General features: G+C 45.6%; 1 protein-coding gene across 2 annotated transcripts in view; it reads left to right on the forward strand.

Moving 5' to 3' along the window:
- LOC115139388 (polypeptide N-acetylgalactosaminyltransferase 14-like) overlaps positions 1 to 22,924 on the forward strand; it is a 116,091-nt gene that overhangs the window by 87,997 nt on the left and 5,170 nt on the right. For both annotated transcript variants that reach the window (XM_065026346.1, XM_029676707.2), the window contains 7 exons: positions 1,948 to 2,035; positions 3,489 to 3,573; positions 9,888 to 9,991; positions 12,769 to 12,895; positions 15,192 to 15,284; positions 15,894 to 15,977; positions 16,989 to 17,133. In XM_065026346.1, the coding sequence (XP_064882418.1) occupies positions 1,948 to 2,035; positions 3,489 to 3,573; positions 9,888 to 9,991; positions 12,769 to 12,895; positions 15,192 to 15,284; positions 15,894 to 15,977; positions 16,989 to 17,133 (726 nt within the window). The remainder of the gene's footprint in view (positions 1 to 1,947; positions 2,036 to 3,488; positions 3,574 to 9,887; positions 9,992 to 12,768; positions 12,896 to 15,191; positions 15,285 to 15,893; positions 15,978 to 16,988; positions 17,134 to 22,924) is intronic.

Below are 22,924 nucleotides of genomic sequence, written 5' to 3' on the forward strand. Positions count from 1 at the left end.
TCACCTATAGACTTTTGACATCATTCTCCCTGAACAAAATGAAGTTTCTTGGGATCTTGAGACACTAACTGCCACCCTCCAATGATCTCCAATGTGTATTTCTCCTTTTGACAGTATACGCTACACACTTACCTGAAGGAAGAAAACCCTCACCCTGCTCTCCAACACATGCTTTGTCTTTTTGGCATATTTCTATATCTCCAGAAATGAATGATAAATTCCCTCCTAGTTTGTGTTGAGGTGGAGCATTGTGTGTTGTGAACTGTCAGTCTCAGTGACCAGCACCAACCCCATTCTTAGTGCGGCTGACGGTAGAGTGGTGTGACTGGGGTGAAAATGGCAGTTTACCTTCTGCTGTTCCGCTGATTGCCCCTAATCTGGAATAAATGCAGTACTCCCTCCATTTGCACCAACAGCACTCTTCCCTCTCTGTCTCTGTCTCATCCCTCCATCTCCCCATCTCCCCCAGGCTAAGACAGAGGATTGACGGTTGACTCTCTCTCGCCTTAAAAGCTCTTATACGGACATGCTGCTTTCTAAACATTGAAAGAGGCCTATGACTAATGCTGGCAGGCTTACATGTTATATTCAATTATATGCTAACCTTAATGCATGTCTGACTTCAAAGTGCTGTCTGAATCTTAATGCCCTGGTGCAGTTGCCGATGTCTGGCCTTAAAATCTCAAAAACTTGCCAACATTATTTTGGATTTGGCTCTGCGAGGCATATCACAGGAAGTTATAAAATATACAGTATGTGTTAATACAGGAAGCTCTTGTCTACAAACAGTCAAAATATAAAAAGAAGCAGGATTGATTTTGTTCTGAGGGAGTCATCCATCACTGTCCTCATATATACATATTTATTTAAAAATGTATTACTTATTGATTTGTGTCAATGCAGGCACAAAGACAGATGTATAGTATTCATGACACACCACACTGCTGTAATAGACCATTCCTCTCAGAGCAGCATAATGTCGGAGAAGAGAAGGATTTTTGCAATTGGTTGAAAGGGATTTGATAACTATGTATTCTTGTGTCCCGGGAAACATACCACGGCAGTCTTGGGAAGGATGGTTGCCGGGCAAGGCAAATCACCTTGACTGTACACCATAGCAGAGAGAGAGAGAGGGGGGGGGGATAGAGAGATGGGACAAAACAAATATTTTTGAAGTAGAGCAGATGATCATGTGTGAGACATGAGCTGAAGCTGAGGAGGCAAATCAAATGTCAGATGATGCGGTCAGACCCCCCTGGATGCTGCCTGTCACTGTGTTTGTGTGTGTGTGTGACTGTGTCAGCAGCTGAAGGTGATTCTGTTGTGGGCTTTGACTGTGACTGGGTTGTGTCTGCCTGTCAGCGCTAACTAGTTTGTGTGTGTTTGTGAATGCTGACTGGTGTGTGAGAGTGTTTGTTTGCATGGGTGTGTGTGAAGAATATTTAGAGACACGACTTTCACACACCACCCGTTAACCTCATCTTCACTCTGTCTGATCTGATCAAAGACACTGATCGATGTACAGTACCTTAGATTAGCTGGGCAGCCAAGGGTGAAAGACAATGAGCCTGAGAGACTGTCACATCTGTCAAGTAATTCTAAGGGCAGTTCATCAAGAAACGCAGCACAATGTATCACATTTCCTAAAGGTAGGCATTCTACCATGGTATTTCCTTGTCCTCAAGCGACTTGTAAATGAGCTCCAGAGCATTGACTGAAACATCATCCAACCTTCTGTGTGACCTACTGTATGAACATAATGCATGTTTAATCAGTGCCCTGCAGCACATCAATGCCCCTCATTACACCCACACCTTCCTCATTAACTTCAGCTGCTGAACTGTAAATAATGAATACTGAATCAAATCCCATTATTACCGTATGTCCCATTGTTACTGTATGTTTTGAACATGGTCTCTGACTCCAGTCTCTCTCTTGCCTCCCCAGGACCCCACCTGTGTGGTGAGCCCAGTGATCGACATCATTAACATGGATACATTCGCTTACGTAGCAGCCTCCTCTGACCTCCGTGGAGGTATAGAGCTATAAGGGCTTGACCTCCCCGTTTTCATCGCTCTCTCCACGTCTATGTCCCTCCCTCTCTCTATCTATCTCTTCATCTCCAGCCCTCTTTCCACCCCTGTCTAGTGCCTCCCTCTCTCCAATGACTCATCCATCTTTTCATCCCTCACTCCTGACCCCATCCCTCTCTCCTTTCACTTTCCCTCCCCCAGGCTACCAGGTCTCCATTAACTGGCTAGTTGAGGCTATGCACATATACACACACACATACATACACACACACACACACACACACACACACACACACACACACACACACACACACACACACACACACACACACACAGCCAGATGAACAACTCCTATCAGTGTTCCCAGAGAACTGGATACGACAATTAATGGGGCTGATACTCCTAGGCCTCAGATTGGATATTTTAATTATTGAAGGAGCCATCTGTCATAACATGAAAAAGTTGTGGTGTCAATAGAGCCACATCGATCCACTGAGACCCGGCCCTGCCTGCCTGCAGACTGCTGCGCTAACACTCCTGGGTCTGCCTGCCAAATCAGACCCTCTCCCTCTCTCTCTCCCCTGCACACACACACACACACACACACACACACACTCATACTGAGACGCGCACAGAAACACACATGGGCACGCATGCATTCGCAGACGCACACACATACACACATCTATACTCACACACACATGCAGACACATCAACACATACAGTAGGTATGTACATTATCAATTGAGCAAATATGCATTGGTCTTCTCATGCATATATTTGGAGACATGAAGGGCACTGCATCTGTCTCAGGACAAGACGGGATGGGATGGGCTTTTAAAAAGCTCTTGTGTAAAGGTCATTCCAAAGGGTCAGGCCAGATCAGTCATTAGCCCATGAGCCATAATCATCCATAATTAATCATTTGAGTAATTAAATAGGAGATGTTAGCAGGAATAGTGGCTGTAATTATTGACAGTTTTCCGTCAGAGATTAATAAAGCATGTGATGAAAGAAGGGGGCTTCTGTGGATGTGAGGCTGCTGCAGCGTTTATAAACCCCGCCTTAACAGTCCACCCTCCTCCTCACCCCTCTCTTCCCATTATCCTTTTGTTATTAATCGTTTGGTCCCCTTCTCTCTGACCTGCACTGATCTCTCCTGACCCATCTCCCTTTCTTTTCTCAACTATTGTTCTTCCCCACTCTTTCCATATCTCTCCTTCTTCTAAATCTTCATTCAGACTTGCAATGCTCTCCTCCTGACCCTCCCCTGACTTACCCTCTCTCGCTCTCTCTCTCTCTCTCTCTCCCTCCCTCTCTCCTTCACCCTCCCTCATTCCCAGTTCATGTTGTGATTATCTCTCTCTCTCTCTCTCTCTCTCTCTCTCTCTCTCTCTCTCTCCCTCCCTCATTCCCAGTTCATGTTGTGATTATCTCTCTCTCGCTCTGCCGCAGGCTTCGACTGGAGTCTACATTTCAAGTGGGAGCAGTTGTCTGCTGAACAGAAAGCCAGGAGAGCTGACCCCACCGAACCCATTAAGTAAGTGAAAGGAGGCATAAAGACGGATATTAGGGGATGGTTTGGCTGCAGATGAGAGGAGAGGGATGGAGCGATGGAGCAGGGAAGTAGGGGACGAGGGGGTGCCCTGCTTGCCTGCCTGGCCATCCATCCCTCCGTCCTCAAGTCCAGTGACCGGCAGCATGCAGCCATGCTTTTTCTTTTTCGTCTGATGGAGCAGCAGGGGAATGAATTCTCTCCCTGAGGTCTTTCACTGCACTGTGATCTAAACAGTCCATCAGGGGAGAGAGAGGGAGAGGCAGACTAGAAAGCAGCATCTGAAAGAGGCAGTTAAGCCATTGATCGCTGCAGAGATAGCAGCAGCACGATTAATGAGAGCGCAGCCCAAAGGAGTTCAGAGAGGAGACCGGACCACAGCCGATTAAAGCACCTTTGCATTATTTCGTCCAAAGAGATGTGATCCTCTTTAATTCTCCTGGCCCCAGGTGGCTCTGAATCGGGGGCAGATTATTTTAATGCTCGGCTAGAATGATTGATTGATCTCTCCCACACATCTCTCTTTCTTTCACTCTCTGTCTCTATCTCTGTTCATTTTCTGTCATAATTATAGTCTAGGTACAGGAAGGAGCATCTTTTATAATGAAAGACTTGATACTGTTGTCACTCTGCATAAATGCTAATGTGTGTTTCCATGATGAACATTCACCATGCTGTGCGGAGCTTGAGAACCTTGGCTCCTGCCAGTCTGACACACCATGCAGTATGTCAGGGCTGGGGACAGTGTCACAGAGATGCTGGGCTGTGGGCTAACATCTTCCCTCCACTTGAGAAATGAGTTAGACAGTGAGCCTCTCCACTTGGCTCCCTCGGCCCTGCTCAGGGCAATCTGGAGGGCCTCTCTCATCTCCCCTCCTCCTCTCCTCGCTTCTTTCTGTTTTGTTCATTTTCCTCCCCTCCCATCGTTTCCTCTTCACACGGCTTGAAGAGAAAACTCCTAATCTCTCCGTCTCTTCTTCCTTTCGCACCTCTCTTCTTCTCCTTTCTGCCTTTCTGTCTTCTATTCTTTTCCCCACCTCGTCTAGTTTCCTATTCATACTTCTTTACTCATCTCTCTGTGTGTACTTCATTTCCTTCATCCCTTCCTCTCTTCCCATCTCCTGTTTTTCTCCTCTCCCCTCTTCTCCTGATGAGTGTATATGGTCCACTACCCTACATCCCTCCACGCCGACCCCAAACCCCTGAGCTGCCAGTGGGGGTGTTAGAGTAATGAGATCCCCTAATAGCCCAGGCACAGACCCAGCCCTGGTAGGAACTGATCCCACATCAGGCTCACAGTGTGGCCCATGTGCCACAGACTGTTGCAGCGTCACATGGAGTCTGCTCCTCACACTGGCACAAATAGACAACCAGATAGAGACTTGGTTAAGGACGCGCGCACGCGCACACGCACACAAACACACTCACAGACACTGTAGCAGCCTACTTACCATGGAGTGGTGGGACTGAAACTGAGACAGCATCAGAGCTGGTGTTGAAAGAGGCTAAAGAGGCACAGATGGTGGGAGCATGGGGTGCCAGTGTGTGTGTGTGTGTGTGTGTGTGTGTGTGTGTGTGTGTGTGTGTGTGTGTGTGTACGTGTGCGTGTGCGTGTGTGCATTTCACAGGAGAATGGGCTCGTTGTAATGACTGGAGCAGAATGAGTGGAATGGTATCCAATACGTCAACACATGGATTCCAGGTGTTTAATGCCATTCCATTTGCTCCGTTCCGGCCATTATTATGAGCCATTCTCCCCTCAGCAGCGTCCACTGGTGCATTTACGTGCTGGCATGTGTGTGGTGTGTGTGCGCGTGCAGTGTTTGCGAGTTAAGGGCAGAGGAAACAGATTCACTACGATGCATTACCATTCACTCTTCATTGTATCCACTCAATAATACACTTCACTTAAAGAACACTGCAAACTACACTTCACAGAGCATTTTGAGTCACAAATGTGTCACTATCCACCATCTTACTAACCTGCCACTGTCCTATAGCTGCCTACACATCCAGTCATTCAGTCCCATCATCATGGGGGGGGGGGGGGGGGGTCTATTTATGGACCCACAAAGTGGGATCTGAAAATGGAGGAAGCAACAGTAGTTAATGGCAGACAGCAATAACTAAGAAGGATTTGGTGATGTGCCTCAGGGTTTTACAGCATTGTCCAACGATGATGATTTCCTCCTGTAATGCTCTGTTCGGTTGTTACGACAACACTCATTCAGTCTGGCATATATTTATGTTGCAGCAGGCGAAATATACAACAAAGGATGTCTCTCGCTGCAAAATGAAGAAGCATCACGTTGTCTGTTGTATTGTGTGAGCTTTCTCATTTGGCTTTCTCATAAAGCTGTTTCTGACTTTATGCTGATATACATGTTTAGTAGACTGAATCAATAAATCATGAATGATTATGTTTACTATCAGAAATAGTATGTCCTGGTGCAAGGCTTGAAATGCAGGAGGAAAACATGCAGCCTAAAGCTGTTCAGGATGCAGCCAAGGTCATCGTTGGCGAGGGTTGTATTTTGTATTTTGTCCACCAAAAGAATGTGGACACCTGCTCGTCGAACATCTCATTCCAAAAACATGGGCATTACTATGGAGTTGGTCCCCCCTTTTCTGCTATATCAGTGGGGCCTTGCTTCCATTCCAGCCACAAGAACATTAGTGAGGTCGTGCACTGATGTTGGGCGATTAGGCCTTGCTCGCAGTCGGCATTCCAATTCATCCAAAAGGTGTTCGATGGGGTTGAGGTCAGGGCTCTGTGCATGCCAGTCAAGTTCTTCCAGACTGATCTCGACAAACCATTTCTGAATGGACCTTGCTTTGTGCACAGGGGAATTGTAATGCTGAAACAGGAAAGAGCCTTCCCCAAACTGTTGCCACAAAATTGAAAGCACAGAATTGTCTAGAATGTCATTGTATGCTACAGTGTTAAGATTTCTCTTCACTGGAACTAAGGTGCCTAGCCCGAACCATGAAAAACAGCCCCAGACCATTATTCCTCCTCCACCACACTTTACAGTTGGCACTTTGCATTCGTGCAGGAAGCGTTCTCCTGGCATCCGCCAAACCCAGATTTGTCCATTGGACTGCCAGATGTTGAAGCATGATTCATCACTCACGTTTCGAATGCTCCAGAGTCCAATTGGGGTGAGCTTTACACCACTCCAGCCGACACTTGGCATTTCGCATGGTGATCTTAGACTTGTGTGTGGCTGCTTGGCCATGGAAACCCATTTCATGAAGCTCCCGACGAACACTTCTTGTGCTGACGTTGCTTCCAGAGGCAGTTTTGAACTCGGTAGCTAAGCGTTTCGGCACTCGGGGTCCTGTCCTGCGAGCTTGTGTGGCCTGCCACTTCGCGTCTGAGCCGTTGCTCCTCAACGTTTCCTTGTCACAATAACAGCACTTACAGTTGACTGGGACAGCTCTTGCAGGGCAGACATTTGACAAACTGACTTGTTGGAAAAGTGGCATCTTACGACGGTGCCACGTTCAAAGCCATTCTAATGTCACTGTTTGTCTATGGAGATTGCATGGCTGTGTTGTCGACCTGTCAGCAACAGGTTTGACTCAAATAGCCGAATCCACTAATTTCAAGGGGTGTCCTTGTACTTTTCTATATATAGTGTTTCTTTTAGTTTAGTACCTTTTTTAAGTCGTAGCCTCAAGTGCACTCCAGAGGTGTTACAGATGACCAGAGAAAGTAGTATTGCCTCCAGAATCAATTCCCCTCCCCTGTCATCATTGGTCCAACCAAATGACTGAAGTTCTGCAGACAGAGACAGGAAATGAGAAACAGCTGAAAATGAATGTGGAGAATGTTGTTGACCCCAGAGAGCATCATGGCAATCATGGCATTGAGACAATGCTCAAGAGACAATGCTCCTCATCTTTCAAAAATCAAAGCAGGTGAATTGAAAATGGCTTGCCTTAAAGTCAGCAACATGAGGAGGGCTCTCTCTCTATGAGGAGGGCTCTCTCTCTCTATGAGGAGGGATCTCTCTCTATGAGGAGGGCTCTCTCTCTCTATGAGGAGGGCTCTCTCTCTCTATGAGGAGGGCTCTCTCTCTATGAGGAGTGCTCTCTCTCTCTATGAGGAGGGCTCTCTCTCTCTATAAGGAGGGCTCTCTCTCTATAAGGAGGGCTCTCTCTCTCTATGAGGAGGGCTCTCTCTCTCTATGAGGAGGGCTCTCTCTCTCTATGAGGAGGGCTCTCTCTCTCTATGAGGAGTGCTCTCTCTATGAGGAGGGCTCTCTCTCTCTATGAGGAGGGCTCTCTCTCTATGAGGAGGGCTCTCTCTCTATGAGGAGTGCTCTCTCTCTCTATGAGGAGGGCTCTCTCTCTATATGAGGAGGGCTCTCTCTCTATATGAGGAGGGCTCTCTCTCTCTATGAGGAGTGCTCTCTCTCTATATGAGGAGTGCTCTCTCTCTCTATGAGGAGGGCTCTCTCTCTATATGAGGAGTGCTCTCTCTCTCTATGAGGAGGGCTCTCTCTCTCTATGAGGAGGGCTCTCTCTCTATGAGGAGTGCTCTCTCTCTCTATGAGGAGGGCTCTCTCTCTCTATGAGGAGGGCTCTCTCTCTCTATGAGGAGGGCTCTCTCTCTATGAGGAGTGCTCTCTCTTTCTATGAGGAGGGCTCTCTCTCTCTATGAGGAGGGATCTCTCTCTCTATGAGGAGGGCTCTCTCTCTCTATGAGGAGGGCTCTCTCTCTCTATAAGGAGGGCTCTCTCTCTCTATGAGGAGGGCTCTCTCTCTCTATGAGGAGGGCTCTCTCTCTCTATAAGGAGGGCTCTCTCTCTCTATGAGGAGGGCTCTCTCTCTAGCTACACTTAGGAAAAAGGGTTCCAAAAGGGTTCCTTGGCTGTCACCATAGGACAACCCTTTTTCCTTTTTGGTTCCAGGTAGAACTCTTTTGGGTTCCATGTGGAACCTTCTGTGGAAAGGGTTGTACAGTGCCTTCGGAAAGTATTCAGAACCCTTGACTTTTTCCACATTTTGTTACGTTACAGCCTTATTCTAAAATGGATTATTTTCAAATGGTTTATCCTCCTCAATCTACACACAGTACCCCATAATGACAAAGCGAAAACAGGTTTTTAGACATTGTTGCACTTTTATAAAAAACTCAAACAGAAATACCTTATTTACGTAAGTATTCAAACCCTTTGCTATGAGACTAAAAAAGAACGGATCAAAGTATAGAGAGATCCTTAATGCTTAATGACCTCGGACTGGGGTGAAGGTTCACCACCAACAGGACAATGACCCTAAGCACACAGCCAAGACAGAGCAGGAGTGGCTTCGGGACAAGTCTCTGAATGTCTTGGAGTGAACCCGATCAAACATCTCTGGAGAGTCCTGAAAATAGCTGTGCAGCAACGCTCCCCATCCAACCTGACAGAGCTTGAGAGGATCTGCAGAGAAGAATGGGAGAAACTCCCCAAATACAGGTGTGCCGAGCTTGTAGCGTCATACCCAAGAAGACTTGAGGCTGTATTCGCTGCCAAAGGTGCTTCAACAAAGTACTGAGTTAAGGGTCTGAATGGTTATGTAAATGTGACATTTCCATTTTTATTATTATTAATACATTATGCTTTGTCATTATGGGCTATTGTTTGTAAATCGATGATGGACAAACATTTTTTTAATACATTTTTTATTAAGGCTGTAACCTAACAAAATGTGGGAAAAGTCAAGGGGTCTGAATAATTTCCGAAGGCACTGTACATGGAACCCAAAAGGGTTCTTCCTGGAACCCTTATCCTATGGGGACAGAACTTTCATATCATTTTTTCTCTCTCCTCTCTGCCTCTATTTCTTTCTGCCTTTGTTCGATCCTGTGCTGAGTGAATTGTGTTAGATAGGTCCCGGTTGGCACTCCATGGAAGGCCTGGGTGCAGCTTCACCTTCTGCCTGATAATGAGAAGGTATCCTCTTACACATCTCACTGGCTTCTGCTTGTCAGCCAGCCCTGCCTTGCCCGCCCCGCCCGTCTGCCCCGGCTGGCTCCTGTATCACTCAATCAATTTACATTTTACTCAGCGGCTCACACGCACTCACTGGGCCTGGCCCGGGACATCCTCATTATTTACATCAGCAACACTCAGCTGGTTGGAGACGGGGAGGGTTTAGATAGAAGTTTGGACTCTTCTACTATCACCTGGATCTATCATAATGTGTTCTTAGTGTCTACAAAAAACATACCAACAAACTACCTCAAGTCTACCCATCCAGTCAACGTTCCATGGTATAATACTCCTGGAATTCTCTCTCTCCTGCAGGACGCCTATCATCGCCGGAGGGCTGTTTGTGATTGACAAGTCGTGGTTCAACCACCTGGGGAAGTATGACACAGCCATGGACATCTGGGGTGGGGAGAACTTTGGTGAGTGAGTCAGTTGACTGGGCAGGAGCTGGGTTGAGGGGATTATGTTGTTGTGTGTGCCTGAGAGCACCTGAATTGGTGCAGGGTGTCAGTCTGTCAGCACTAGTAGCCTGCCTCTATAGCTGACACAATTATTTCAGTCTGCTCAAGGATGCCTTCGCCTTGAGACCTTTTCTTACTAAAGCGGGACAGTTGATTTATTGTGTTTGGGTTTGTAATGGTCATTACCACAGTCCCAAACCCCCAAAAAAGTGTCAAGTGATACTTTTTCAAATCAATCAAACCCTCTCCATATGATGGGCTTCAAACATTTACTGTGTAGTTAAAACACCAAGGGTCAAGAAGACACAAATATTAAGCAGAATTTTATATGACCAATTATTGACCAGCATAACACCACACCACTGTGACACAAGCTAGAGAGAGTGTAACATTGCAGTTATTCCAGTCCTAGCCAGACCCCTGGAGCAATAGGTAGCGTGACCACTTCTCTTCCCTGCTTCATGCTTTCTTCTGTCAGGTACATCTGCAGGCAAGTTGTGCACCACAGCCAGGGCTAACCGAGGTAGTGGTGGGGATGATTCATACTTTATTACAGTTTCTAAAACGCCAGGAGGCTGACTAGCACTCTCCCATGTATATCTGGCAGAAGGGTGCTGGGGTTCACATAATAGACAGACAGTTTCTCCTGACTGTACTGCTGCTGATCAGATCAATAAAGAAAGGAGTAGAGACTGGAAAAGAATGCTCTTCCTCTTTCTCAACATCTCTCTCCCGTCTCTTTTATTTATTCCTCTCTCTCTCTCTCTCTCTCTCCCTCTCTCATTCACTGTCTCTCTCCCTCTCATTCTCTCTTTCATTCTCTCTCATTCTCTCTTTCATTCTCTCTCATATTCTCCCCCCCCCTCTCTCTCATTCTCTCGCTCTATCTCTCTCTCTCACACACACACACACACACACACACACACACACACACACACACACACACACACACACACACTTTCTCATCTCCCTCACAACTCTCTTTTATTTCTCTCTATATATCACGTGCTTACTCCCTGCGCGGCTCCCTTTGACACTTTGAAAAGTCGAAAAAGCTCAGATGCTTGTTGGGAATGTAACGTCTGCTTCCAGCTCACACTCTCAAACACATAGATCCCCTGAACGCAGCTCACTCTCCAGCCCACTTTCCAGCTCACACTCTCAAACACATAGATCCCCTGAAAGCAGCTCACTCTCCAGCCCACTTTCCAGCTCACACTCTCAAACACATAAATCCCCTGAACGCAGCTCACTCTCCAGCCCACTTTCCAGCTCACACTCTCAAACACATAGATCCCCTGAACGCAGCTCACTCTCCAGCCCACTTTCCAGCTCACACTCTCAAACACATAGATCCCCTGAATGCAGCTCACTCTCCAGCCCACTTTCCAGCTCACACTCTCAACACATAGATCCCCTGAACACAGCTCACTCTCCAGCCCACTTTCCAGCTCACACTCTCAAACACATAGATCCCCTGAACGCAGCTCACTCTCCAGCCCACTTTCCAGCTCACACTCTCAAACACATAGATCCCCTGAATGCAGCTCACTCTCAAGCCCACTTTCCAGCTCACACTCTCAAACACATAGATCCCCTGAATGAAGCTCACTCTCCAGCCCACTTTCCAGCTCACACTCTCAAACACATAGATCCCCTGAACGCAACTCACTCTCCAGCCCACTTTCCAGCTCACACTCTCAAACACCTAGATCCCCTGAATGAAGCTCACTCTCCAGATCCCAATCACCTGAATTCTGATCACCTGTTCACACACCTGTACGTCATTATCACACACTATTTACTTCAGTTCTTTGCACCCCATCATTGTGAGGTATTGTTTGTTTTGTGACACACTTCTATTCGGAGCGCTGGGTTGCCTGTAATTTAATCCGCCTGCGTATGATAGTTTTGGCCTACCTCACTAATAACTCCTTTTGCCTATCGCATTTCCTGTTATCAACCTATTGCCTGATCTCCCGGACTACGTTACTAGCCTTTTCCCTGCCTGTTCTGTTTCCTTTTTGGCCCCCCTGTGTATGACCTTCTGCCTGCCCCTGGACCCAGCTACCTGCCTCCTCCTGTGTATGACCTGCCTCCCCCTGGACCCAGCTACCTGCCTCCTCCTGTGGTCCTTTACAATAAACACCTGCTGTGCCCTGCGCTTGAAACCAGCTCTCTGTCTCCCATCGTGTTCATTACAGGAAAAGTTTTGAGCATGTTACTCCGAAAAAGGAAGCATCATTTTATATGCTGTGTTTGAGGCTACAAAACTTCAACTCTGTTGGGTTTAAAAGACAAGTGTGTAGCATCAGCCCCCAAGTTTATACTTTATTAGCCTGGGCTAAATTAGACCAGGCCATGGAGGGACTTGTTTATTTACATTCATGTGGCTTGTGGTGCACTTCTATATGAGTAGAGGACACGGCAGTTTAAAACATGAGTTTAAACCTGAGATATGAGGCAACAAGCATGTTATCAAATATTCAAAGCATCAGAGTTGCCCCATATATTGTAGATTTCCAATAACACTTTGTAATACTGTGTGTGTTTGAATTGAATTTCTCCTGTCTCTGCCTGTCCCTGCCTGTCTCTGCCTGTCCCTGCCTTAGGACTCATACCGTCTAAAAGCACTGAGCATACAATACAGTGCTACTCTTCGTGGTTCATGGCTGTCCCCTGAGCTATTCCATGTGACAATGATAACTAATGGTAGCTGTACGTTGTGTGTGTAGAGATCTCGTTCCGGGTGTGGATGTGTGGAGGGAGCCTAGAGATTATCCCCTGCAGCAGGGTCGGCCACGTCTTCCGCAAGAAACACCCCTACATCTTCCCTGAGGGCAACGCCAACACCTACATCAAGTAAGACCTGACCCCATCTGTACTGTATCCGCCTGCTCCAAAATAGAAAAACAACTAACAACTACACCCAGACCCACATCTTAATATATCTATCGGACTGCCTTCTCCAAAATAGCAAGGCAACCCACGACAACCAAAGTACTGCGCTGTGACTGTACCGCGCTGTATGTGATACTGTACGCGTTATTGACCTGTATTCACTTTGTTCATGTGTTACAGCTGTACAATCGTGGCAATAAAAACATTAAAAAGGCCAACCTACGGCAGCCAAAATAAGTGTAACACTTCATATGTACTACTTAAAAAATATATATTTAGCTGTTTTTACATTGTTCGCGTGATTGATAGGCCAATATTCGTGCAATGCAACTCAATACTGGGAACAGATTTGCAGCGAACGTGGCAAATATAAATGAAAGAAATGCTGTAGTGTGCTCTAAAGCTTTGCCAAACATTGTCTTTTGAATGAATTATGCTAAACTCTATTGTCCCCTGCACATCAGAGTGGTTTGTCCCTCTCTTTCCATATTAGGGATTAGGCTCATGTTCCCACTGTGTTTGACAGGGATTTAGTCAGCTAATTGTGTGTGTGCACAAATTCTATTATTTGAAAGCATATCGTCTTTTATCAAATGTTTAATTTCGACATGAAGCCGAAATGCCGCACTTGGTTAACAATGCCGCTAATCGACAGAATCAGATTTCTTTATTTGGATTTCTCATTTGCAATTAGCTTTGAGGAAGGTCACGGCATGGTCTGAATATGTAAAGTGAGCAGCACACGATTTGATTTGATTGCAGAGCAGTTTCAGAAAATGTGTTGTTGTGTTCCAGTCACCCCTTGACTTGGCTGCATCTTCTTTGACTGACTGGCAGTGTGCGCTCACTGTTTGTTCACTGATTAGCTATCTCTTTTTTTACTGGCGACATAAAACACATTAGGCTTCAATGAATAATTACTTCATCCTGTCAACAGAATGTGTATGTAGTTCAGTCGAGTTAATGAATAATTGCTCCGAGAATGATGTTTGATTTCATGTCCTGGGAAGAAAAAAAGCTTCTAAGGACAGCTGGTGGCTCAGCATGCCCATTGATAATTCTATTTAATTTATTCACCTGCTGTCTCCGTGTGCTCCGCTCTTAGCACAATGTCATCTGTGTTACAAGCAGTTTACGTCCTTCTCTGTCCCAAAGTCTTCTGCTCAGAAGCCAGGATATGTGTAAGAGTAGGGTTGAGTGTAAGGTGGAAAGGAGAGATGTGACGTGTGAGCTTCAAAGGAGTGTAAAACAGCAGGGGTTACAGTAGGCCAAAACGGTGTATTGCTGCCCCGTCAGGAACAAAAGGATAGGATAAGGCTGTAAACTAGTTTAATTAGCTGTACAGGACAGTGGGTTCTGCGCGAGATGCACTGGAATGCCCCTTTTAAAGCTAGAATCTGCAGTTGCTACATCCATTTGTGGACTTGTAAATTCATTATACATACCCATTGATTCTTGAAGAATATAACTTATAAATGCCTCATGAGCTTAGTTCAACTGTCGTACCTCATCAGAAACCAAAATATATGCTTGTTTTACTCCAACATCCCTCATCTTTCTATTAGAACAGAAGTGGGGAGGGATCTAGCTTTAAAGGTGTCTTCACCCAAAATTCTATGTTTGCCAGATGCTTTCAAATGTCAAAAGAGGACTAAAGTTGAGTTCAGGATGTATGACAACGTGATAGAATTTGATTTTGGAATAAACGTCTATAACAGCACACATATATATTGGGAGAAGGTCCACAGTATGCAACAGAGGAATCACGTTACTAGAATTATTTACCCACTTCAGTCACTGTTCCATGGACCAATCCCATCATTACATGAAACGCTTCACCTATGCAGGGTGCTCAGACTTTAAAGGCTGGGTGGGTGTCGCAGGTCCACTAGAGGAACCAGGATGGTGCGTTTGGGTCTGAGGATTATGGAATTCTCAATTACGTATTTTCTCCATTTAATATGCAAACTGTAATGAAATGGAGCTAGGATAAGCATAAGGCCCACAACATTCAGTGAAAAGGGTGAGCTTGACATATACGGAATATGATACAGCATACTTAACTCTCAGGAGAACGTTATTATTTTGCTGCTAATCTTTACCAAGCAAGATGGTGCGAGGGCTGGCTTGGCTTTGGTTATTTCGGTCACATACGCGCTAGGCCTTTTCACACTGGCGGTCTGGGCTGGCCCACCCTGGAGTGAAGTGGTTTAATGTAAAACGCCTGCTGAATCCTACTCTACTGGCTGTGTTGCAGGAACACCAGGCGCACGGCGGAGGTGTGGATGGACGAGTTCAGGCTCTTCTACTACTCGGCTCGCCCTGCAGCACGGGGCAAGTCCTACGGAGAGTGAGTGACATATCACCATACACCTCTACACAGCATACACTTCTACACAGCATACACGTCTACACAGCATACACGTCTACACAGCATACACTTCTACACAGCATACACTTCTACACAGCATACACTTCTACACAGCATACACGTCTACACAGCATACACTTCTACACAGCATACACTTCTACACAGCATACACGTCTACACAGCATACACGTCTACACAGCATACACTTCTACACAGCATACACGTCTACACAGCATACACGTCTACACAGCATACACGTCTACACAGCATACACTTCTACACAGCATACACTTCTACTGCTATATTTTATATTCTACAGAGGGCTGATAAAGAGAAATATTATAGAACACATACATTGCATCTGGTTTAGCACGATTAACGGGGTAGACGGTTCAGTTCAAACCATATCATTCAGGTTATTTAAAGAGAACGTTTTTGGTCTCCCTGCATTACATATTGGAGCAATGTGCCTGCCTCTGTGTAAGCGTGTAGCACTGCCTTTTCTCTGATAAGAGCAGGACAGCATTATAAAAAAGGTTCCTCTCTCTAACATACACTTCATTAATTTCCCTCTCTCTCTATTATCAGCATTCATGGCAGGGAAGAGCTCCGCAAGATTCTCAAGTGCAAATCCTTCAAGTGGTATCTGGACAACGTCTACCCAGAGCTCAAGTGAGTGTTTGCGGCTGGCCACTCACACACATCCCATTATGGTTCATTCAGAATAGATGAATGATTCTTTTTCATATTCAGGCCTCTCTATTTTTGTCCCCTGATTGCTCTGTGTCCGCCTGGCATTGGATTCAAAAGCCAGTCTTGCAGCTCAATCTGACTGATACAACAACAGCCAGGCGTGATGGAGTTTAGGTTAATCCCACGGACCGAAATGAACAATGTGACTCAGGGGAGAGAGGTCTGACCTTTTAGATGACTTGGAGCCACCGTTAATTGCGTAGTAAGAAAATAGACTATAAAAAGTTAGTTGAAGAGACAGGTGAATTGAGAGAAAGTTGAAATAGGGAGGACAAGTCCCAGTGGAAGGACAGTAGTGAGGAAGAGTATACACAGAGAATGTTAAAGACATACAAGTGCTAGAGAGAGTGATATACAGATAGAAGTACAGTCATAGGCTATTACAAAACTTTTGCAGAGCACACAAAGGATATAAGGGATATGAGTACTGTTACCTATGGGGGGGTGCATGTGTGTGCGTGTGTGAGTGAGTGAGTGATGGATCCACTGCTGCTGGTTCCAGGTTCCTGTTTGCTGACTAAGTGAATGAGCTGGGCTGTAAAGCCACCACAGACCCACACTGGCAGCAGACAACATTACTTACACCCCCCGCCCCCCCAAGCCATAGGTCCTGCCTGCCTCTGATAAATGGCTCTGTCATGTGAACAGCTATTTCGTCCTGTACATTTAAATATCGATTGTAATTCAGTTCAGACATTGTCTGAGGAAACATTAATGCCAGGCCTCGGAACATGACACGCTAGCCTCAATGTTAATATCTATACTGAATAGTTATTTATGTGCATGTAAAAATGCCACCATGAATCTATCCCAGGCGTGAGTTTCAACATATTACATTCAGAGATTATGCATCTGCCTTGTATTCTGCATTGGGGAATATACTCTAAATCAAGAAAATACATTTATAAAATATGTGTTGTATATTTTCAGAGTGCCGGATGATTCGGACTCTAAGTCGGGGGTGGTTCGTCAAAGACAGAATTGTCTAGAGTCGCGGAAGCTGGAGGGACAGGACCTCCCCTCTCTCACACTGGCACCCTGCATCGGGACCAGATCTGTGCCGGCACTCAACCAGGTACGGCCTACACTCAACATTCAAACAGTCAAGACTTAATAGACAGACTCAACAGTATATCTATGGCTTGCTCAAGACTCTACACTCGTAAACTGAGAGCTACAGGTTGTTTTGAAAGAAATGTTTTTTTTCCATTAATAACATCAAATTGATCAGAAATACAGTGTAGACATTGTTAATGTTGTAAATGACTATTGTAGCTGGAAACAGCAGATTTTTTTATGGAATATCTACATAGGCGTACAGAGGCCCATTATCAGAAACCATCACTCCTGTGTTCCAATGGCAGGTTGTGTTAGCGAATTGAAGATTATAATTTTAAAAGTCTAATTTATCATTAGAAAACCCTTTTGCAATTATGTTAGCACAGCTGAAAACTGTTGTCTGATTAAAGAAGCAATAAAACTGGCCTTCTTTAGACTAGTTGAGTATCTGGAGCATCAGCATTTGTGGGTTCGATTACAGGCTCAAAATGGCCAGAAACAAAGAACTTTCTTCTGAAACTCGTCAGTCTATTCTTGTTCTGAGAAATGAAGGCTGTTCCATGCGAGAAATTGCCAAGAAACTGAAGATCTCATACAACTCTGTGTACTACTCCCTTCACAGAACGGCGCAAACTGGCTCTTCAACCAATGTGATGTGAGGGGAGATTATCCATATAGTCAATAAAAGGTCGCCAAATTCTGTAAATTGTCTGTAAACTTATTCCTCAAGCAGTAAGTGATTTTCTCCAGTGGGATACAACTATTAACTTCCGATAGCCACATTGCAACTGTCAGGGAGGAATCCAATTTCCATTTCATGGCAATACATTTCTTGGCAATCACTAGCAATATTTCTGTTAGCTTTATAGTATGGCTTTGCCTAAGATTGGTGTTAGTAAAGTTACCCAGTAGACAGACCTCCGGGTCTAAAGGGAATGCAACCCCGTGAATTGAGGATATGGTATCGCATACCCCCTGCCAGAAACCGTGTAGTTTTGAACATATCTAAAACATAGGGAGGAGTCTTCACTGTATTTCTGATCAATTTTATGTTATTTTAATGGACAAAAAAATGGCTTTTCTTTCAAAAACAAGGACATTTCTAAGTGACCCCAAACTTTTGAATGGTAGTGTAGCTTCAGCGCACACTGACAGAGAGCTACTGTATGGCCCAGAACTGACTCAATATCCACAAAGAATACAGAGAACTTAAGTCTAGTCCAGAGTCAATACTATTGTATCACTACTGCCTGGTTAAGGGGCTGTTCTGCACACAAGTCCAGCAGCTTCAACACTCACTGACAGAGAGGTACGATGTATCCCAGGCTGTCAGAAAGTATATGTCCTCATTAGCCTCTCCAGCACACACTGTTTTAAAACAAACATGGGCTAAGCCTCTCTCCCCGTCCGTCAGTACTGCTCCTGTCATGTTTTCGTTCCGTCTCTGTACAATTCGAGCAGACAAGCATCATCTTGCACTTGTGGAATTCAGCCTGAGCTGCTCCCACTCTGACAGTCTCACACACCGGCTCGCTCACACACCTGGATCGCTCTCTACCTCTTTCTCGATCTCCCCCACCCCTCTCGCTCTCTTTTTCCACCCCTTTCTCCCCTTCTCTTTTCCCTCTTCCTCCCTATCAATCTTTCTTGTATTTGTTTTTCTCCCACTCTGTCAATATGCCTCTCCCTTCTCTCTTTTATTTAGCCTCTCTCTCTCTCGCTCTCTCTCTCGTTCTACCTGATGTTATGTCAGTGCTACCAGCAAGCAGACCTGACCTGCCCGAGTGCTCAACGCCTCTCAGCCTCCACAGATTATTCCCAAGAACTTGTTCTGCAGATAGGATCATTCTCACCGCCGTGACCGGCTGTCACAGCACCTCCCTGTACAGTTATTTCTGTCTTTCGCACACACACACACACACACACACACACACACACACACACACACACACACACACACACACACACACACACACACTTTGTCTAAGGCCAAGTGTTAGCTGTTGATGGGTGATTAGTTATGTGAATCAGAGGATATCATAGAGATGTGTGTTATGTAGAAGTTAAGAAAGGCTCTCAGATGGTTCGACTTGTTTTGGTCGGGAGGAGTGTTTGTTTTTTTCTCTCCCAATTAATTTCCCTAGGAAGCACATTATGCTTTATTTGGCTTTAATTCAGCGCTGAAACATGGTAAAACAGGCTACTGTATAATTACTGTGTCAGCATTCATTTAGACTACGCCTATTATGCTTCTGCAGTACAGTAGCCCAACTGTTATGTGTTGTTATTATTACAGTGTATAAGAATAGCAGAAGTGTCTGGGTCTAGGTAGGACACTGCTCTCAAAGCAGATTCAGTATGAGACTGGCCACAGCTGTTCGTTATGTTCCAAGCTGGTGGTTCTCAGGTGTTCTGATTAAAACAGGGAAGTAGATGGAGATTCAGCCAAAAACACAGCAGCTGCCAATATGGAAGACTGGATGTTCTTACTCAGACTTTATCCAACCAGCCTGTCTGTGCTCTATTATATAGCCTCTATCAATCAATCAAATGTATTTATAGAGCTCTTTTTACATCAGCAGATGTCACAAAGTGTTTATAAAGAAACTCAGCCTGAAACCCCAAAGAGTAGCAATGCAGATGGAGAAGCACGATGGCTAGGAGAAACTCCCTAGAAAGGCAGAGAGGCTGTGCCAGTGGAGATTATAAGAGTACATGATCATTAAGGCCAGATCATTTTTCAAGATGTTCAAACGTTCAGGGTCAAATAATAATCACAGTGGTTACAGAGGGTGCAGCAGGTCAGCTGGCTTTTCATAGCCGAGCATTCAGAGGCCAAGACAGCAGGTGAAAGAGAGAGAGAGAGAGAGAGAGAGAGAGAGAGAGGAAACAGCAGGCCCGGTATAAGATAGCAGGTGGACAGGTCAGGGTTCCATAGCCGCAGGCAGAACAGCAGAAACTGCATCAGCAGCAAGACCAGGTGGACTGGGGACGGAGACAGCCAGGAGTCGTCAGGCCAGGTAGTCCTGAGGCATGCTGCTGGGGCTCAGGTCCTCCAGGAGGGGAGAGAAAGAAAGGTGGGAGAATTAGAGGCAGCATACTTAAAAGCACACGGATGAATCGAGTTGCTAACCCCTGCTCTGAAAACACACTGTCTCCTCAAGCAGCGCACAGATCCCCTAGACTTGGAGCCACTTAGATTAACATTACAGTAAATTAACATTGGCGTGCCACAACGGACATCGTAAAAAGCTGTGCCATTACTGCAGGGTAATTAGATTTAATACAGAGCACATTTTCACTGTGCCGTTTATTCTATTAAGCAGTGTTGTGTGCATGCCCTCTGCCTTCCGACCTGTTAATCTGCTAGCAGGCCTCGTCTCCACCCACCTGCCGTTTAATACACAAAACCCAGCTGGGCCTGGTTATTACAGCCCTCTGTTCTCAACCCAGAGACATGCCTACTGTAGTGGCCTGGCCTTTTGGTGTCACCTCCACAGAGAGGTGAGATGCACGTACCTCCCACACTGCCCTCTGACATGGCTGCTGTCACTTGTGCGCACAATGCCACAAATAATGTATGTGCACACACACTGGCTCACGCACCCCCACACACAGATGCACACTGGGCCCTAAATCCTCTGTGATGTGTTTCTAGGTGTTGTGATTCTTATTGCAGCCAGGTTGTAATGTAACGATGTGGCTGCTGCAGGGTAACAGGAGGACTATTGATCCAGGTGGACTAGCTCTTACGATGAACATGGCATATACACTACAATATTGGGCTGTCTTCTCAAGGCAGAACGGTGTATCTCATATCAAATGGGGTGTAAAATAGCATGTCAACATGTCATGCCGATGCAGGCCTGTTCCCTACGCAACACATGTTCTAATTATTCAAGTACTCTTGTTAGTAGAGGCTACTGTAGAGGTTGTTATGGTGTGTGGCTGGGAGAATGGATGGGACTTGGTTTTTGTGTGACCTTTTTTGTGCCTGCCCGCTCTCCTTGGGGAATGAACACCCTTGGAAATGTGTTTCACACGTTAGACTGGCTGAACGTAGTGCTAACTCCTCTGGACCACTTTTCCAACGCTAGGCCAACCTCGGCTGCTCCATAGCGATAGACTCTTTCCACAGAGGGTCCTATGTGGAACCAAAAAGGGTTCTCCCCGGAACCAAAAATGGTTCTCCTATGGGGACAGCCGAGAACCCTTTTGGAACCCTTTTTTCCCCGAAGAGTGTAGAAAGAGGACTCTAGTGACCAAAAGCCTGTTTTATCATTGGCAGCGCCATTGAGGACTTTCACCATTTTGAGGAAGGATCACACAATTCCATCCAGGTGACCAGGAGGATTCAGCCAATGAATTTCTGCTGGTGAGGAAACATTCCATAACTGCAGGTGGAATTAAATCGCCAACCTTGGCTTTATACATGTTCAAACAACACACTATGCGGCAGTGTGCAGTTTGTTTGCCATTGACGTAGTAGAAGAAGAAAATGTACCACTTCAAAAGGGAGATGACCTCAACGGCGCTGCCCGTGCTCTCACGGACGCCATACAGGGACCGATACAATGATACGATGTCTATCTAAGTCTATGGCTGCTCCTCTCTAGGAAGTCATCTTCAAATCCGTGTTACAGCTTGACGTTTGCCTGGGATGTCCTCTGGTACATTGATAATTGCCTGTAAAAGAGAAAGAAACACATGTTAGAACACGGGGTGATGTTCGGGAAATAAAGATATTCAATCGTTTGTAGCTCTGATAGTTGTGCTCTATCAGCCATACTTTTTGTATGAATGTTACCACTATAAAGTGCACATGTTTTGGTAATAAGATCGCTATTCATATATTAAGAAATGGTTAGAATTGACCTTTGATTCGTCGTTATAGCGGACACGCATAAAGATGGCGGCCCCCGTGTACTGCCATGTTATTCAGTGCTCTCCATTACTCTGTTTGTATCTTCGTTGGCACAATAAACTTGATGCCAATTCTAGAGCTCCGTGACAGAGGCAATACAATTCAAAATAAAGTTGATCGTGCTGATTTACTGGCACATTGAACCATGTTGCACGCCGTAGTTTAAAACAATGAAGTCATATCTGAATTCCTCCATCGTTATGCAATGTGTGTTCCTTCTGCCGTGCTCGGCAGAGGGTGTGTCAACCAGAGCGCGCGTTCGAGAGCGCCAATTATCCTGTGGTTTGGGTAATGCATGCGCTATGGTTGCTAAATCCCGGTGGAAAGAGAGACTTGTACCAGAGTTTAATAATTGAAATGTACATATCATTAAAAGCCCTCACTCTGGGCATTGCACTGAATCCTTAGGTCTGCATGTCTTTTCAAAGACCTTGGTTAGAAACAGGCAACATATCCACTGTACATGGCCACCGCTGTCCATGCTAAAGGTCAGAAGCAAATATCTCATGTACAGGCTCATCAATTATGACTATATACTTGGTCCTTCGTAGCATGGCCGTCTAGTGATTACCACGGGACCTCCTTTGTGTTGTCAAACACACACACATACATTCCTACTGGGTGACCATCCTAAACATCCAGTATAGGAATCACCAGTTCAGTTGGGAAGGTTGTCCTTACTGCTGCTGCTCACTACATATCTTCCTAATTGCCTCCGATTACGTTGCCAGAACCCTCTTCCTATCTTGGCGTCAGCCCTCAGGTGTCGCTTGCTATCTCACTTATTTTGTGCCAAAAGAAACTAGACAGGATCTGCCATTTCTACAGATAATTACATGTATTTGAGGCACTTGTGTTTGAAATCAGTAGTTCTCAATTTGCT

This window comes from Oncorhynchus nerka, linkage group LG13 (assembly GCF_034236695.1).
Source record: "Oncorhynchus nerka isolate Pitt River linkage group LG13, Oner_Uvic_2.0, whole genome shotgun sequence".
NCBI classification, from domain to species: domain Eukaryota; kingdom Metazoa; phylum Chordata; class Actinopteri; order Salmoniformes; family Salmonidae; genus Oncorhynchus; species Oncorhynchus nerka.